Genomic DNA, 19,420 nt, shown 5'->3' on the forward strand with positions numbered 1-19,420 from the left:
AGGTAATCCAAGGAGGTATGTGCTGTTCAGCACGGCGGCGCGGGAGCACGCATCAAGCACACCCGGACAATTAAGGGCATTGGGATCACCTGGGGGAGGGAGACGGCAGAGGCCTCTTAAGGACCGAACACGCACCAGACGAGGGAGAAGGCCAAGTTGGAGAGACGCGGTAGGGGGAGATCGCACAAACCCATACCAACGCCAATACGCTTCCCCCCAGGACTGAGTGGGAGAAGACGGGAGCGATTGAGACCCCGTCCACGCAGCCGGACCAGACCCGGAGACGGACCCTTCTTACCCCATAAGAGGAAGGACTTATGAACCGTTGACCCGCAACCCTGTTTGGAGCGTCTCCTTTGAAAATCCCAGCCGCCGACATTCGGGGTTGCCACAATATCCATGAGGCCAGAGGTATCAACATTGGCGTATTATCAATCACCAACCCCACGATCATGAGTGCTATATTGCTTAAAAATATTAAGAATACTCTTTTTTGTTTTGTTTTTGCAGGTGAATTTCTGGGAATGGAGTACTTATACAGCCAGACCGGCAAAGCACTAACTCCAGTGCTGCAGAACCCAGTGGAGGAGAACAGACTGGTGGAGGAGATCAATGATGATGACATTCAAGATGAGGGATTTGAAGAAGAGACCACAGAGGACAACACAGTTCCTGGGCTCCAGAAGGATGACCCCTCCCATCAACTGCCCGCATCACCTGATGATCTGCCGTCCAGGTCATGTGATGGAGGACATCATCCTGCCGCTGCCCCTTCAGTACTGCCTGACACCTCTCAGGCTACACTGGACAGTGAAATCAATCTGTCCGGACGAGGCTCAGGTAAAACACTTTAATGGCTATTTCAAATAACTCAATACTACTACTACTACTACTACTACTACTACTACTACTACTACTACTACTACTACTACTACTACTCAGGCCTCGACATTAACGGTTGCCCGCTTGCCCGGGGCAACTAAAAGTAATATTTGGGCAAGTTGAGATTGATTTCTGGTTGCCCGAACGGGCAAGTGGATTTTGGGTGGATGTTAATATGAAAGCTATTTATTCAACTGTTTTTAGAAACTGCAGAACAACCTTTGGTTCCGCAAAATCACACAAAATAGAAGTATTTGCAATTGATCAGCATGCAGTGCGAATATAGCCCCGCCTTCTGTCACTCACTCGCAGTGCGGTCTCTGGCAGTGATTCAAAGGTGTTAGCTAAAGGTTAGCCAACACAGCTAGCATCACAATTGCAGCGCCTTTGCGGACGGTTTAGGTAAAAGGAAAATGGAGGAGTGCGGTTTGGAACTTTGGATTGAGGCAAATTACCAAGGAAAGTCAAATGCAAGAACACGGTTTTGGGTTTCATAACTGTGCACATGCACAGCAATAGCGATCTTTTTCACGCAATTGAACCCTCACAAACTGTATATTATATGAATGCTGAGCCTCCACTTATTCAAACAGTCCAAAGCATATCATTCTGTGACTAAAGCTTGCAAATAACAACTTAAGAAGAAACGTCCCCTTTTCTTTTAACAACCAAAAATGAAGTTTTACCTTCGTGATTGTTGTCCACAAAGTTGATTCTGATCGCATAAAACCACCATAAACAGATAATCCAGTGTCTGGGCCAAATTTTGCAACTAAACATGGTGTTTACAATCAATGACTAAGAAAGTTTCTTAGGAAAAATGTAAATTGCCTTCAATGAGAAAACATGTTCTTCAGCGCAATCTAGTGGCCATACGTGTATTTGCGAGTGTTTGGCTTGGTGCATTCGATTATATTTGCCCTGAACTTTAAATAGCGGTTTGAAGTGTCAAAATTGTAAGATATCTACCTTTATTTGTGTCTCATAGTAAGACAGCGCTCCCAACTGATAATTATTTCAGATGGAAATGTTATCTTCCATTTGCTGTGTTCCATGGCTTTATTCACTTTAACCAAGTATTATCCCCATTGAATATTTCACTTGCACAACAATCTTTCTTTTGGCACAAAGATGACATTATCACCCTTGCAGTTGTGGAGATATACTCTATTTATTTTGGTTACGTTCTTTCCTGAAAAAAACTTTTCCCCTGATATCGAAAATGGTATAGAATATCGATATTTTTCCAGGTATAGTATCGAAGTTAGAAAATCCAGTATCGTGACTGACAACACTACTAGAAACACGATTGTGATTATTCAGTTAGAGCTTCAAGAAACGTTTTTTCTTTTTTTTCTTTCTTTCTCTCCCGCGGTTGTGGTTGATAATAAAATCGTACTTTCTGGCTCATTCCTGCGAGTCCACTACTCTCTCTCGCTCCCTGTCGCTGCTTGCCTGTCTGTCTGCACCTTTTACAGTCTATGGTCTGCACACTACACGTGCACAGTCTTGCTGCGCACGCAGCATGCACAAAAAAGTAAACAAAGCAGATACAATATGAAGCGGTCGATAGTCGATTATTTTAAGAAAAAAAATGTGCCAGAGGAAACAAATGAGGCTGTTGTTTAGTGGTGCAATGGTTCACGGGTTTCCCGTGATTCGTACAGATCAACCCTCACGGTTCGGTACGCAAGTGATCCGCGGATCGGCTGATAAAAAAAGATGTTGTATTTGAACCGGAAACCGGAAGCGGTCATATTTATGTATGGTTGAAGTCTTTTCGCTTGGTTCTCCGTATCCACAGTAGGGCTAGAACCGAGCGAAATGACCCTTGCAATGAGCAATGAGTCTTCCAACCGAAATCAATGGATTTACAAAATGCCAAATAAAACACGACAGAAACTGTATTTCGCGACCATACTTGATGAAAAAAAAAAGAAGATGAGGATGTCTGCATTGTCTTGGGAGAGTGTAGACTCTAAACTCTCCCTAGGCAATGCAGACATCCTGAATTTAAAATTGTAAATCCAGAGTTAGGGATTATTTACTATCCATGTTAAAAAGAAGGAAAAATGCCTCAGATTGAAAAAAAATTAAATATTGACTATGTTTAAAGGAAGCAGGATTATTACCAAATTTTTAACTTTTTTGTTTTTACACATTTGAAGATTTTATTTAAAGTCACATTTGTCTCGTTCAGTGTTGTTTTCGTCAGGCAAGACGAAAACGAAAATGACGTCGTCAGACCCCTTTTTTCCATGACGAAAATGAGACTAAGACGAACGTCACCAAAGCCATATAAAGACTAAAATGTGACGAAAAATGTAGACATTTTCGTCAGACGAGAACTAGACGAGACTAAATTGTTAGTGAGTGGACGAACAAAGTTTCAAAACATGCTTTTTTCCCGCCAACTATAATATGCGGAAAAGAAATGGAGAAATGGAGCCAGCTGCTTGTCCTAACAGTCACGCCCCCATCACACACTAAAAGCCTCGCTCGCGCGCAGCTGCGCCTGCACGCACACGGCACACACGAGTGTGCCGTGTGCGACGAGTGCGACAGTCCGACGAGTTTTCGTCGGACTAAAACTAGACTAAAACCTTTTGAGTTTTCGTCAGACTAAAACTAGACTAAAACTTTCAAAGATAGAAATGACTAAAATGGGACTAAAACTAAGAAGCATTTCGTCAAAAAGACTAAGACTAAAACTAAATCTAAAATGCCTGCCAAAAACAACACTGGTCTCGTTATCTTTTTTGCTGTTGTTGATCCGAAAATGATCCGACCGTGACACGATCCGAACCGTGAGTTTTGTGATCCATTGCACCCCTACTGTTGTTGGTGGTGGGGGAGAAGGGTTAGCAGAGGAAGCGACAAGAATCTCAGATTCTTCTTCTGTAGACGACAGTGACGGTTTGGCGAAAAAGGCGGGGGGCAGTGGGGAGAAAAAAAAAAGTAGTTTTCAACAACAATGGCTGGTGCAGTTCCCGTGGTTACGTTATGAGGGACAAGCCATGGTGTGTGTGTACTGCAGGACATGTGGCCGGTCCGTTGCAGGCATGACACATTTTGTAAATGGATCTACACAATTCAAAGTTCAGTCATTAAAATTACACAACGAAAGCCAAAAGCACAAGACGTGCAGGGACCGCTGCATCACACAAAGCCCCAGCCCCTCCCCACCTCATTGAATAGGATAGATGACAGCAATCGCTCGGCGGAGAATGAAGAAATGATCATCAAGTTTAACACCGCCTACAACATCACTAAAGAGGAACTCCTGTTCACAAAAAAAATAATACGGTGTTTGTTTTGGTGCTACTAAATGAAAAGCTAGGTGGCACCAGTGTTACCTGTGAAAAAGTTAGTCTGGAGCCCTGGTTGCAACGGTGGACTGAAATCACTTCATGGCACGATGTGACCGTTCGATAAATAAGTAAACAAAGAAGTTTGTTACTTTATAAACACAACATGTGTGAAAGCTAACATTCAGCTTCAGTCTGAGCTAGGATAAGTTTTCTGAGCCCCCCAAAACCAGACCGGGTGCCTGGCAAAAAGAGGCCTGTTCACGATTCAGTTGAACATGACCTGTAATTGCCCGATGGGCAAGTGCTTTCGAAACCCAAGTGTCAACCCCTGCTACTAATCAATCCATTTATAAGGGAGCAGTCATTGGACAGAATGGGGTCACTGGGTGGGACAAAGTCCAGGACCTCGCTGCTTACCTGGTGGGTCTCCCTGAGGTCATCCTGCTGTGGACAGCTCTCCCTGACGGTGACAAGAAGCGGGTCAACTACCAGCCTCGTCATCAGGAGCGACTGCCACATGGCTGTTTTAAGGCTCCCAAGCGGTCTGGAGTCACGCCGGGTGTGGAGTGTTAAGCGCTGCTTGATAGGACATCCTGGGGGACCAGCTCAGTGGCCCGCCACCAGCCGCTTGGTTGGGGCCATGTGCAAAACGCTGTGCAATTTGCACATGACAAGCACCAAGAAGGCAGGAGTTTCAACTGCAGCTCCTTCCTCCGACATCAGGCCCACTGCATGAATTTGTCCTCCCTCCAAATCTGGAGGGGCAGGCTCCTGATCTGCGGCCAGGCCGACGCCCGGCTGCTGCCACCAGGGAGTGCCCCATCGCACCTGCCCCCACTGCACCAGACTTTGCACGGCTCATGTCAGCTCCTAGGATGTTGCCTGCAGCTTCTGGTGCCTCAACATCCAGTGCAGGCCCAGCTCCACTTGTTCCCCACTCCTGCTCCAGCTGCTCCTGTGTCCCGGTTCACAGAGGAACAGGCACCGTCGGGCCCTTGAGGAGAGTGGAGTGCAGAAAAGGAAATATATGAGAGGGGTCACCTACAAAACCTGTAGCCAATGTGGGTGTCGTGGGTCTAATTCTGCGTTGTGTTCTTTTTTAGGTAAAGACACACTCCTGAATGATCTCAACACGATTTATTCCAGGGGATATATACCTCCATTATTACTGTCTGTATGTATTCCTTTCTTATTTGTAAAGCGTCTTTGAGTACTTAAAAAAGCGCTATAAAAAACGGATCTTTTATTATTATTATGGAGAAAGAAGAAACATTCACAGGTGTTCAGTTTTCTCATACATGCTCTGTGCTCACTCTGGAAAAAGTCAAAGAGGAAACAGCATAGTATGCACAAAAGCATAAACAAAAATAAATAAAATGCAAATGAAATCAACTTAAAATAATTTCTATCAAAAATAAAGAGATAATAACAATAGTAACTTGCAGAAACTCACAGAACTGCATTATGGAGAAGAAACATTAACAGGTGTTCAGTTTATGCTCTCTGTGCTCTGTAACACTGTGAGAAAAGTCACTACCTGTCTCCTGTTAAAAGGCCTACGTGCAGGCTAACCGGAAGTTTAACCTGCGTGAGAGGACGGGTCGAATGAGGAATTGCCGAGAACAGATGGCGGTCAAAGTCATTTAAATGCATGGTCAGAGGAGAATGAGTGGAGAGTTGCTATCATTTAGCAACGCAGCAACGAGCGCTGGAGGTAGTCAATGAACAGCAGTGCATACAATAACAACACTTTTATTTATTTTTACTGTCAGTGAATAGCACCGAGTGAAAGTCACCATTTTCTTTATATCTAGTGACAGCAATTATGTTGCAAGTACCGGTAAACTTAGTCAGAAGATCTAGAAATAGAAGGCATAATGCTAGCTATGGGCTTATTTAGCATATCGGACACGCAATCAGTGCTCAACATTACGTCTTTCTTGTGTCAGGCGCAAATGGCTAATTTGCATACGTGCACATACGCTGGCTCCGCAAGGCAAACAATAAAACATATTTATCTTTCTATCCGTCTATCAACGCGTGTGTCTAGTTTTAATGTGATGTATTTTGTGTATGTCCAGTTAGACTTGTCTCCCTTGTTCTGTGTGGTGTTGTAGGCTATACTGTGTGAGCTGAATCACCTAAATGAATTCCCGACGATTTGTGTAGTTCGGTATTAATAAAGACTTGACTAGGCTATCTATCTAGGCTAATAGTCAACAATTATTCGGCAAACTGAATAGTGGGAATAGCACCCGAGACCAAAGGTTTATTTGTTATTAGCTGACATTTTGCGATGAAAACAATATCGAGTTTGACAATCATGGGATATTGCCCAATATCCCGAGATAGCGAACCAATCAAATTGCCCCATCTTAGGAGGTTCACGTGTAGCAAATACTAACTATATATAATATCGATGTATTTATCTATGCATCTGTATAATCTGCAGAACACTCTCTTAGTAATCTCTACTCTCAAGGGTCTCAATGCGGCTTTGGTCCGAGTCTCCCAACGTGAAGTCATGCAATGCATTCTGGGGGAAATGAGAATCAATAGCAAACCGCTCTAATAGTTTTTCGTATTACATTCCGTTTTGTGATACCTGACATCAAATACAATAAATAACAGTTTAAAGCTATATTACCAACAAGCAAATTGCACAAATTCGTTGGAAAATAAACCCTGCAACACGGCCTTAAACAACCAGTCTCAACAGTACACTCTTGCGCGGCAAGCTACGTAGCAGCCTTGCCGTACAGACCACATCTTCTCCTGGAATTAGCAAGTTTATGCATGAAATTAAATAACACAACAGTTATACAAATTAACACTGTGACTACACCAGATTTACCGATATTTGTAAGTAACTTATATTCACTTTTACAACAAAATACAATGAAAATAGGGAGAGCAGTAAAACTGCGTAACATACCTTTCTGGGAAAAGTCTCAGAGGAAGTAGAACCTGACGGAACGCGGTAAGTGCAGGTTTAGAAAGTAAGTACTTCCGGTAATCATCCGACATTTCCCCTGACACGTGCTCAAAACATTAACATGAACATTTACAATTACATAATTTCCTCATACTATAATAACAACACTCAAAGGAATAAAGAAAAACATGACAGCAAAAACGCTACCCTTCAAAATAAAAGTCTGCGCTTCACTGCCTTGTTCATAATATAGCGCAACAGATCACACCACTATGGGCAGCCCAAAAGAAAAGAACTTCGGGCACAGTCGTCATGGCAGTGCCACCTTCTGGTCACGAGTCTCAAATGGCAAATCACTTGATGAGTGGTTGGCAGAAGAGCAGCAAAATAAAATAATTTGAATCTGTGTTCCTTGTGCAGGGAGTTGTATATATTGTAGGCTATATACTTGTATATTGTTTACTTGTCTGTAATGTTTCCTGCGTAGTTTTTTCTGAAGTGTGTGTTCATTTTTAATACTTGTTCATTTTGCATATTATGTTTTCCTGAATGGAGTGTGTGTGTGTGTGTGTGTGTGTGTGTGTGTGTGTGTGTGTGTGTGTGTGTGTGTGTGTGTGTGTGTGTGTGTGTGTGTGTGTGTGTGTGTGTGTGTGTGTGTGTGTGTGTGTGTGCGCGCGCGCGCAGTGGCGGTTTTAGGCACGGGCGAACCAGGCAGCCGCCCGAAAATAAGCGCTGCGTAGCGGTTTTCAATGAAGTACAAAACATTGTGTGGGGAATTGGTGTTTTGGCGCTGTCACGTTAAAAGGCGAAAATTGTACCGGCCTACGTCATCGTTTGTTTACATCCTGACAACCTGCCCGGCAACAGAAATAACATAATACAGATAGCGGATCGCTATCTGTATTATGATAGATAGCGATAACACTTGTTTTTACTTTATATTTGTATTGTATTTAATTGTTTAATCGAAACCATAAAAAAAATTGCCCGCGAAACGGGCGATCGCGTCAAATGACAAATGTTTTGCCCGCGAAACGGGCGATCGCGTCAAATGACGTAGGAGGGTTCTTGAAACATAATACAGATAACGGATCGCTAGATAACACTTGTTTTTACTTTATATTTGTATTGTATTGAATTGTTTAATCAAATTTAGCTAGTAAACTGAGTGTTTTAAGCAGGTTTCATAGTCTAGAATGTTCAAGAACCCCCTACGTGATTTGACGCGTCATTTGACGCGATCGCCCGTCTCGCGGGCAAATTTTTTTATTGTTTCGATTAAACAATTAAATACAATACAAATATAAAGTAAAAACAAGTGTTATCGCTATCTATCATAATAGATAGATATTTCGTCGTTTGGAAACATGTTTTCTGCATCGCGTCGTCTGTTTCCGGGCAGGTTGTCAGGATGTAAACAAACGATGACGTAGGCCGGTACAATTTTCGCCCCCGGTACAATTTTAACGTGACAGCGCCCCCTCTGGCTGCAGGCGCACACCTGCTCGTTGAGAAGGTGCCGTGCACAGACGGAATGAAACCCCCACTGAAGTCCGTAGGGTCATGATACAACCCCCCCCCCCCCCCCCCCCCCCCCAAAATGGAGGCTGATGGGGTTATTACACCTGTTAATTTCAGTGAATGGGCTGCACCCACCCATGGAAATGCAAAATATATCAAGGTATAAAACAAAAATAAGAAAAACAATAAATGCAAGTTATTTACAAGCAGTGCCGTGCTTATTTTCTTTTGCAGGTGAAGAGCCGGCGAAGCCAAGACCACCTCCTCTTTTTCTTCACCTCCACACTCTCCTGTTGAGTAATAACAAACAAAGAACATTAATGATCAATCTGCAGAAATAATATCTTCCATATTTATGTACGATATACAATGTAATATAGCTTTGCTTTTTGGCTATGAAGGTGATGGATGAATCTATTTGCTTCCTTCAGTAAAAAAAACATAAATTGGTATGGTTCTAAGTAACAACTTTTTTGGCAACATATTATCACCCATGTGTAAAATCGTTGCTTTGTGTATCATGTACTGTTAGACTGAAAGGACTCAGCCAGAAGGCAGCACTCTGTAGGTTATACTTGGGAATGTCAGGAACCTTTGTTACTGTAAATGACACTGCGTTGTGGCCTGTGTGATAGGCTGCTACACTAGTTACTAAGATGACTGACCTTAGGGGAGGTGACCAACGTTGTGTCTTCCCCGTGGAGACACTCCTCTGCTCCCTTGAAGTCATCAGGGGGATTCTGGGGGTCCGGTTCATTAGAGGCCAGCAGGGCATTCTGGGGGTCCTGTTCAATAATAAAAATAAGAAACATTAAAGTTCCCGGTCACCCTAATCCGAACGGTCAACAATCAAAGTTTGATGAGTATTTTGTATATTTTCTAATCATACATTTGTCAACGTTGACTGGCTGTAGAAGTAATAATGTTTGAATAGTTAAGACATCTACCGGGTCCCAGCAATACGCAAGCGAGTGTCATAGTGTCTTTGTTCAGCATGCTGTATTGTCTGTTTTAACATAATTGATCGTGTAATGAAGCACACACACAAATCAGGCAACGTAAGGGCGTTGCGTTGAAAGCGGTTCAGAACGTGTCAAGAAAGCCAGTAAGCAGACATTGAACATTCACAAACAAATTATGGTCTGCTCATTTTATGAAATGTTTTCATTTTATCTTAAACATTTCTTTGTGTGTAGCCCACCACGTCAGGGCCTTTGTGAAGGACTGTTACACCAGGATCTGAGATGACTGACCTTAGCGGGGGCCAACAACTGTTCCCCGTGAAGACACTCCTCTGCCTCATTGTTGTAGTCAGGAGAGCTCACAGAGGTCTTCAGGTGATCAAGGACCTCTGTGGCGATCAGGGAGCAGGCCAGCAGGGTGTTCGGGGGGTCCTTCATGAGCCCGTCCCTGGACAGGCACACGCCGGGCAAGGCCTCTTTCAGCCTATCCTCAAGGACCCAGCGAAGCTGAAGACCCAGTTTCTCCTGTTGAATGACCTGACCTTTAATCCTTCTATCGGAATTATAAAATCACATTTCTACACAAGTATTCTCTGCGTTTGACCAAGTCCTCCTTTCTACATAAAACAGGACCACAATATACTGTACATCATTAAGTCATGTTTTATGAATTTTATTACTTTTCTAAGCAAATTGCCAACTTCACCTTGCAGGCATTTATTAAATTAGGAAAACCATGCAGGTTAACAATGCATGGATGTGATAGAGAGCGAACCGTTGTACTTTACAGTTTCTTTCCTTTTAAACAAATTGAATTTGTTGTTTGGTTTTATAACTAAACCTAAAGCAGACCTCCTGCACGGGGTCCTTCAGGTGCTCCAGGGTCCGCTCAAACCCAGGGTTGTACTGGTTCATGGTGGCGTCCTCCTGCAGCAGGAGGTGGACTTCCCGGACAACCAGGTTCTGGAAGGCCCGGTACCGGTCGATGTGGGACGGGGAGGACATTTCGTCCCGGCCTCTGAACAGCTGGGCCACAATGAATCCAACGGTGGACCGCTGGATCACAACCGGGTCCTGATTTACAGAGGAAGACACCTGGACTGCTTAGCCTGTCTAAAACCAAATCAGTGGTTCAATACTACTTTGATTTTATTATCTCGTGTTCTCGAGCTGCTATTGTGCACATGTATGTGGTGCTAGACTTGCAGTCTTGGTTTGTTGTGTCATGATAAACCTACGGGCGTTCTCCAAGCAAATATCCGGCTCATGCTGATTCTTTCAACCTGCCCCTAAAGCGTGAGAAGTCTAAGATAACAATTATAAGTTTCAAACGGAGCAGAGCAGCGTAGTTTATTTTTATTTTTTATAGGACCGGTAACTCAGTATGAGGTGTGTGTGTGTGTGTGTGTGTGTGTGTGTGTGTGTGTGTGTGTGTGTGTGTGTGTTTGTGTGTGTGTTTGTTGTATCTCGCAAGCATAAACAGTCAACAAACTCTCAGATGCCTTGAGAAAATATGTTAATGCTTTGGCCTATAGCTCCCCGTACCTCTTTGCCACATAGACGGACATGGCAATGCACATGAAAAGCACAGCTTAAATGACTGTTGTAGTTGTAGAGTTCCCACCAACAATTTTATTTGAAACGGCCTCGCAACCACAGGTCCTCGAAGCTAAATGCCTTTTAACATTGCCATTTAGAGTCTTATGCATAGTATAGAGAATTCAGGGAAACATTTATTTGAGCACAATAATTCATTCCAAAAATGTACAAAATAAATCAAGGTATAAAACAACAATAAGAAATACAATAAATGCAAGTTATATACAAGCAGTGGCATGCTTATTTTCTTTTGCAGGTGAAGAGCCGGCGAAGCCAAGACCACCTCCTCTTTTTCTTCTTCACCTCCACAGTCTCCTGTTGAGTAATAACAAACAAAGAACATTAATGATCAATCTGCAGAAATAATATCTTCCATATTTATGTACGATATACAATATAGTATAGCTTTGCTTTTTGGCTATGATGGTGATGGATAAATATCATCCATTTGCTTCCCTTCAGTAAAAAAAACGTACATTTGTATGGTTCTAAGTAACAACTTTTTTGGCATCATATTATCACCCATGTGTAAAATCGTTGCTTTGTGTATCATGTACTGTTAGACTGAAAGGACTCAGCCAGAAGGCAGCTCTCTGTAGGTTATACTTGGGAATGTCAGGAACCTTTGTTACTGTAAATGACACCGCGTTGTGGCCTGTGTGATAGGCTGCTACACTAGTTACTAAGATGACTGACCTTAGGGGAGGTGACCAACGTTGTGTTATTCCCCGTGGAGACACTCCTCTGCTCCCTTGAAGTCATCAGGGGGATTCTGGGGGTCCTGTTCAATAATAAAAATAAGGAACATTAAAGTTCCCGGTCACCCTAATCCGAACGGTCAACAATCAAAGTTTGATGAGTATTTTGTATATTTTCTAATCATACATTTGTCAACGTTGACTGGCTGTAGAAGTAATAATGTTTGAATAGTTAATACATCTACCGGGTCCCAGCAATACGCAAGCGAGTGTCATAGTGTCTTTGTTCAGCATGCTGTATTGTCTGTTTTAACATAATTGATCGTGTAATGAAGCACACACACAAATCAGGCAACGTAAGGGCGTTGCGTTGAAAGCGGTTCCGAACGTGTCAAGAAAGCCAGTAAGCAGACATTGAACATTCACAAACAAATTATGGTCTGCTCATTTTATGAAATGTTTTCATTTTATCTTAAACATTTCTTTGTGTGTAGCCCACCACGTCAGGGCCTTTGTGAAGGACTGTTACACCAGGATCTGAGATGACTGACCTTAGCGGGGGCCAACAACTGTTCCCCGTGAAGACACTCCTCTGCCTCATTGTTGTAGTCAGGAGAGCTCACAGAGGTCTTCAGGTGATCAAGGACCTCTGTGGCGATCAGGGAGCAGGCCAGCAGGGTGTTCGGGGGGTCCTTCATGAGCCCGTCCCTGGACAGGCACACGCCGGGCAAGGCCTCTTTCAGCCTATCCTCAAGGACCCAGCGAAGCTGAAGACCCAGTTTCTCCTGTTGAATGACCTGACCTTTTATCCTTCTATCGGAATTATAAAATCACATTTCTACACAAGTATTCTCTGCGTTTGACCAAGTCCTCCTTTCTACATAAAACAGGACCACAATATACTGTACATCATTAAGTCATGTTTTATGAATTTTATTACTTTTCTAAGCAAATTGCCAACTTCACCTTGCAGGCATTTATTAAATTAGGAAAACCATGCAGGTTAACAATGCATGGATGTGATAGAGAGCGAACCGTTGTACTTTTCAGTTTCTTTCCTTTTAAACAAATTGAATTTGTTGTTTGGTTTTATAACTAAACCTAAAGCAGACCTCCTGCACGGGGTCCTTCAGGCGCTCCAGGGTCCGCTCAAACCCAGGGTTGCCCTGGTTCATGGTGGCCTCCTCCTGCAGCAGAAGGTGGACTTCCCGGACAACCAGGTTCTGGAAGGCCCGGTACCGGTCGATGTGGGATGGGGAGGACATTTCGTCCCGGCCTCTGAACAGCTGGGCCACAATGAATCCAACGGTGGACCGCTGGATCACAACCGGGTCCTGATTTACAGAGGAAGACACCTGGACTGCTTAGCCTGTCTAAAACCAAATCAGTGGTTCAATACTACTTTGATTTTATTATCTCAGGTTCTCGAGCTGCTATTATGCACATGCATGTGGTGCTAGACTTGCAGTTTTGGTTTGTTGTGTCATGATAAACCTACGGTTGTGGAGACGGAGTTAGACTCTCCGTTCTCCGGCTGAGCTGCTGGAGGAAGGAGATCTCCAGTGACGGGTCCACAGCTACTGTTCTCCATCACAAACGGATCACAACGGCTGTGGCTGTCGGGCTGCTCCTCCTGAGGGGCGTCCAGACTGGGGTCCAGAGCGACAGGGTCGTCAGCCAGAGTGTTGCTGGGGACGGCTGCGTCCGCTCCTCTGAGGTCCTGCTCTGCGGTGCTCATCGGTGGGAGAGCCCTGCCAAAGAGTTTGCCGTGTTGGACCCACGTGCCAAACGTCCCGTAGAGTTGCTCCCTGAGCTGCTCAGGAAGTCTCTGGCTGAGCAGCTCTTCCTCCATCTCCTGCTCCTCCTGCATCACCCTGGGAACTGAGAGGAGAACAACAAGAGAGTCAAAGACAGCAACGTATGAATACAATCCAACACATTGTCAAGGGCTCCTCGAGTGGTGCAGAAATGTCTTTCACTATGGTAAGTATTAAAGAGATGTATTCTACAATTGCTAAAGTTGCTAATTAAACTGGCATAACAAAAATTGCCTTTCAACTTCTTGAATTTCTTTGAATAAGGATTTATTAATAATTAGAACACTTTGTTTGAAGCTGTTACCTTGGGTGGGGATGGAGGATTCCTCAGGGCGGTCTGAATGGTACCGGGCCAGCAGGGCCTCGACAACCTCCCAAAGGATGGAGACGAGCACATTAGGGCCCTTCAACAGAGACAAGAGAGAAGACGCCCTCAGCCAGTGCTCATCCACCATACATTCATCGGCAACCAAACCTACCTGGAGAGAGGTCCCCAAGGACTTGGTAAGGCCGCAATGCACCAGCATGGCAAGCCTCCTGATGTCCCAGCACGGACAAGGGAGGCTGGTGTCCACGGTGATGCCGGGCATATTCTTTAGTGTGGCCAGGATGAAACAACTCATCTGGGAGAGAAAGGGAAGGAGAAGAGATGGAGGGGACCGGAGGGTTTAAGAATGGAAATGAAAGATGGGACAGTGAGGCAACTTTGTTTTTATTCATATAGCACTAACAAAGAAGAGGGAGAGAAGAAGAAAGGCAGCAAACAAGTTTGGAGCAGGACGTATGGTTTTGTACGATACGTATCCATATCTACAATTATCAGCAGGGTCGGCTGAAGCACCTAATCTAACAGTAGCATGGGTAATATACTAACATACTATATATATTGTAGAAGTGGCAGTAGTCGTAGTAGTAGAAAGTGGAAGTAGTAGTTGTAATAATAGCAGTTGAAGTAGTAACAGTTGAAGTAGCAGGAGTAGTAGTAGTAGAAGTAGCTGTAGTAGAAGCAGTAGCCCTAGCAGTAGTTGTAGCACTACTGCTACTAGACCTACCTTGAGAGTGGTGGTCAGGAGCGTCTGCTGGTTCAGCGGTCTGTAGCCCTCGCCGTTCAGGGGCAGGAGCCTCAGTACCAGCTTCACCATGAGGTCGTCCACCAGGTCGCTGCTGACGGTGAGCATGGAGCCGGGAGGCAGGCTCTTCAGCGTACACTCCATCCTCTGGACGGATGCAATATACAAAATATATGGGTAGCTTTTATTTCAAAAATCCTTACCCAACTCGGATGAATTTCAACTTTTGGATCCTAATTATTTGTATTCAGAAGTATTCATGTTGTTTATCGCATTATTTCTAAGCAGTATCAGTAAAAGTGAACTATCGCTTTCATTAGCAAACTTTCAAACAGATATGCAATACCAAAAAATGAAATGCTACTATGTCCTGCAAAGCCCTGTCACTGACCAGCAGGTCCTTCTGGCTAGGTGCTAGCTGATCCGGGACCAGCCCGGCTATGCTATTAGCCACCAGGTAGACGGCGTAATGCTGGAAGATGTGTGGCGCGGTGAGCAGAGCCTTCTCCAGACCGTTCCAGGGGATCAACTGTTTCTCCAGACGGGCCATGATGTATTTAGCCAGCTGGAAGAAGGACCCAGAAGGCATGCTGCCACTTAGCATTCACACAGGACCTATTTGTCATTTTGATGTTATGTTCCTCTGTGAAAGCATTTGGTTAATTTGCCAATTGATTCTATGGGTTGAATTTGTGTTTAGCACAGTAGGGATGCAAATGACAACATTAAAGGGTCAAGCAAATATTACAATATGGAAATTAAGTATGTTACTACACTGCAAAATGTGTTATTTAACTTTGTGCATTGAGAGTACAAATCAATGATTTCAAATCTGCTTTTTTCTCTTAAAAAACGTATAAGTCACCAATATGAAGCATCTTATTCAACAATAGAGACCTGGTGATGAGCTATGGGCTGCAGAAGACAGTTGGCCTGTTGCCTGTCCACCCTCACCCTGACCCAGGGGAAGGAGGACCGGAGGAGGCGGTGGACCTCCTGGAAGATGGTGAACCACCACACAGGAGGGTGGGACCCAGGGCTGACCTGGAGAGCACAACACCAGTAGACACCTCTTTAGACCGTCTGTGGTAGACACAAGTCAACCTGGGGCTTCAGGAGCTGTTGCAGAGCTCCTCCGCAGCTTTGATGGAAAATGAGCCTTCCTTTGAACCACAGCTACCTGGCTCTAACTGAATACCTCCTGCCATATCTCCGTGAATGACTCTATCGTTGCCACGATACTGGATTCTCTAACTTCGATACAATACCTTGAAAAAAACGATATGGGATACTATTTTCCGTACCAGGGGGAAAACCAAAGAAAATCCCATACCCAAAGTAAAAAGAGCATATTTCCACAACTGCAATGGCTATAATATGTCATCATGGTGTGCAAAGAAAGATTCTTGTGCAAGTGAAATATTCAATGCCGATACAACTTAGTTAGAGTGAATAAAGCTGGAACACAGCTTAAGTGGAAGATTACATTTCCACCTGAAATAACTATCAGTTGGTCATTATCAGTAGGTAGCCCTGAAGTAATGTGAGACACAAACAGTTAGATATCATGAGAATCGAATGGACAATTTTCACAATTTTGACATTCACAAATACACCAGATTCCCAGCAGATGGCGATGAAGGACATGTATTCTGATTAAAGGAGATTGTCCTATTTCCTTTGTCATTGATTGTAAAAATCATCATGTTTAGTTGCAAACCAAGACACTGGATTATCTGTTATAGTGGGTTTTATGCGATCAAATCAAACTCAAATTCGTGAACCTAAACAACAAAGGTAAGACATCATTTTTGGTTGTTAAACGATAAGGGGAAGTATTTTCTTCAGTTGTTATTTGCGAGCAAAAGCAGTTATGAAACACAAAACCTTCTTCTTGCATATGGGTGTACATTCGTTTTTGACAATTCTAGGGTATTTGCCTCAAAGTCAAAGTACTTCTAAAAAGCACTCCTGCCGTTTTCTTTCTCTATCGAAAACCGGTCACGGAGTCTCTCCGCTTTACATGCTAGCTGTTGAGTTATGGCTAACTTTTAGCTAACACCGTCGCACAGAGCATTGAGATATTAATCTATTTTAAAAATCTATATTTTTGACAACAGTACTGTACAGGGCCGGCCCTGACCAATTTGGCGCCAAGATTTTTGCTGGCGCCCCCTGCCCCTTTGGATCGCACAGTAAATTCGACTACCAATGTTCATACACTCAGAGAAGCTGCAAAGCTTTGTCTTTGAGACAAACCAAGTAACGAGCAATGAATCATAAATACACTATAAATAAGGTATGCACAAAATACTGCGGAATGAACGTTTAATAATAATAAAAAAAACAGTGACAATGAATCAATCATACAATAAGGTATGCACAAAATACTGCAAAGAAATGCATGATGTTTACTAAAGGCATTCATAAGCAAAATAATAGATATGAGTTCAGATTCTAATTATTGTAAATACAATTAAATGTAGGATGGATATCTAGTTTGGTTCTCAAGCACTCAAGTGAAGTGTAAAAAAAATACAATAATATATTATTATATGAAAGATATGGGAAATGTAAGATATGCAAACCACAAACTATCATCCAAATCAGCTTGAGAATAAACACTGCTCCAACAATGGTTACTACAATGCATTGGATAATTTAAGGATAATACCCCCAGTTTACTGTGGGTTACAAACTGTTATGGACCTATGTACATAGCAGACATGTTTTGATTTTCATTGAAGCGTGGGGGTTTGGATTGAGCAGCGGACCAGCTAGGTTGAGAGCTGCTGTTCCTTTTATTTTTTTAAAACAAACACTGCATGACCAGTTAACTCCGGTTACGTTGTTTACACGTTGCTTGGCAACGCGCTACGCCCTGATTTACTAAATAATGAAACCACATTTAAAACCACATATTGCTTCGATAAGTCAATAAATTAAATCAATAGCCATGTATTAAGCGGAGTTATGTATAGGGAACAGTTAGCGCCAGAGAAATAAAGATAGAAAGGTGAACAAGAGCCCGACAAAGTGACCAGTTGGCTATATAGCCAGCAGGGCCTACATTAAAGATAAACAAAATAGAGTTACTGTATTTCTATAATAATAATATATATATATATATATTTTTTTATATATATATATATATATATATTTATTTTTTGGCGCCCCCTGCGGATGGATGCGCCCTTAGCATTCGCCTATACTGCCTATGCCCAGGGCCGGCCCTGGTACTGTAGACAGACACTGTCTGGGACAGTAGTCTACTGGTGCCCATGGGGCCGGGGGACAGCTTACCTGAGTCAGCAGCTGGGTGATGACTGCTCTGAGGGAGGAGCCAGACACCACCACCCGCCAGGGCGGGGCCGAGGCAGGGGTGAAGTTGACAGCGGCCTTGACCTCAGAGTTGGACGTCCGGAGGGAGGGTCCAGGGTCCGGTTGTACTCCAAGATGACCTGAAGGCCAATGGAATTACAAAGTTTAGTTTTTCCAACATACATCCTACCCTCCAACATCACAGCCCTTGTTCAACATGCTCTTTGAGGTAATGGTACAGCTGATAAGTTGAAGTAACTAACAAATTTATGCTCTGTAAGGTGACCTTGGGTGTCTTGAAAGGCGCCTCTAAATTAAATGTATTATTATTATTATTAAATATTTACCTTCACAGGGTCTTGGAGAGGGTGGTGAGACGACAATGCAATGCATGTTGGAAAAGCAGAAGCCAAAAAAACGCACGGAGAGAGCAGTGAAAAACACGACGTTCTCGCACGGTACCAGGTAAACTGATGAAGAACAGAGCCACGGAAACCAGTCAACATAGCATATGAATTCCATCACTCGGCATGGTGACATCATGTCAAAGAGCCTGATGGCAAAAAGTGTGAGTGTCAACAAGTTGTGTTACCATAGTGACAATGATGCAAATTATACATTTTAATGCTTAGCATCCTTTTTCATCCTTGAATGGATGAATTTTTTTTAATATTGCATTGTTTTTCAATAGTACGTTCTACAATGTTTAATACTGTAACATATGAGGTTAATCTAGCTGTCAGAAATACTCATACTCAAAACTTTTACTTTCCTACTTAAAATATTAATGTTACTGCAAGGTTGCAAAAGCTGTTTTGTTACTTGTAGCAATTTCATTCGAATTAAACTACATTACGTGACTGAACGCCAATAGTACTTGAACACATTCACCTGTCCGTGAACATGACCTCTGCCGGAGGTCATGGTCTCTCAGCTGGTGGCGATCTCCTATGATCCCACACTACTCCATAACTTCATCAAACTATGTATTTTGTTATTGTTTTGATTGAGCAATCACTAGTGGCAGAAATTACATGTTATAACTTATTTCTGAAAAAGTGTGTTACAATCAGCATAATATTATAAAATATATTACAATAATAATAATATAATAATATTAACATTATTATGTAATAATAATATTACTTTTGGAATAATTATATTACAAAAGTAGCTAGAGTTCATGAGACTCATGCCATGTAAGGACACACAGCTACACTGGCAAAACCTAAATGGCTATTTATTCAATTTGCTCAAAACAAAGATACATTTGTTTCCCTTAATAATGGGAAAACATGTAAAGT

The 19,420-nt window shown here is 43.0% G+C and overlaps 1 protein-coding gene across 2 annotated transcripts; it reads right to left on the reverse strand.

The window, feature by feature from the left end:
• Positions 1 to 12,162: 12,162 nt before the first annotated feature.
• On the reverse strand, positions 12,163 to 19,157 carry LOC132465531 (uncharacterized). Of its 2 annotated transcripts, XM_060062208.1 has the most exons (10): positions 18,464 to 19,156; positions 18,099 to 18,256; positions 15,693 to 15,839; positions 15,187 to 15,360; positions 14,778 to 14,942; positions 14,205 to 14,348; positions 14,030 to 14,129; positions 13,407 to 13,789; positions 13,021 to 13,242; positions 12,163 to 12,693 (listed from the first exon to the last, which is right to left on the reverse strand). In XM_060062208.1, exons 1-10 carry the CDS (start codon positions 18,657 to 18,659, stop codon positions 12,412 to 12,414), a joined length of 1,971 nt encoding a protein of 656 aa, XP_059918191.1. In that variant the 5' UTR covers positions 18,660 to 19,156; the 3' UTR covers positions 12,163 to 12,411. The 2 variants fall into 2 exon arrangements, with proteins under 2 accessions (XP_059918191.1, XP_059918190.1); XM_060062207.1 differs by having other exon boundaries at positions 14,030 to 14,348; positions 18,464 to 19,157.
• Positions 19,158 to 19,420: the final 263 nt, after the last annotated feature.

The sequence above is a fragment of the Gadus macrocephalus genome, chromosome 10, assembly GCF_031168955.1.
Source record: "Gadus macrocephalus chromosome 10, ASM3116895v1".
Taxonomy (NCBI): Eukaryota; Metazoa; Chordata; class Actinopteri; order Gadiformes; family Gadidae; genus Gadus; species Gadus macrocephalus.

What these genes read in the sequence shown, in the direction of transcription:
- LOC132465531 (XM_060062207.1), bottom strand. Translation starts at nt 18,659, where the DNA reads ATGATGTCACCATGCCGAGTGATGGAATTCATATGCTATGTTGACTGG. An exon ending in CTAACTCCGTCTCCACAACC is followed by an intron (nt 13,243 to 13,406) that starts GTAGGTTTATCA and finishes TCTGTAAATCAG; the next exon opens with GACCCGGTTGTGATCCAGCG. An exon ending in TGAAGGACCCCGTGCAGGAG is followed by an intron (nt 12,694 to 13,020) that starts GTCTGCTTTAGG and finishes GTCATTCAACAG; the next exon opens with GAGAAACTGGGTCTTCAGCT.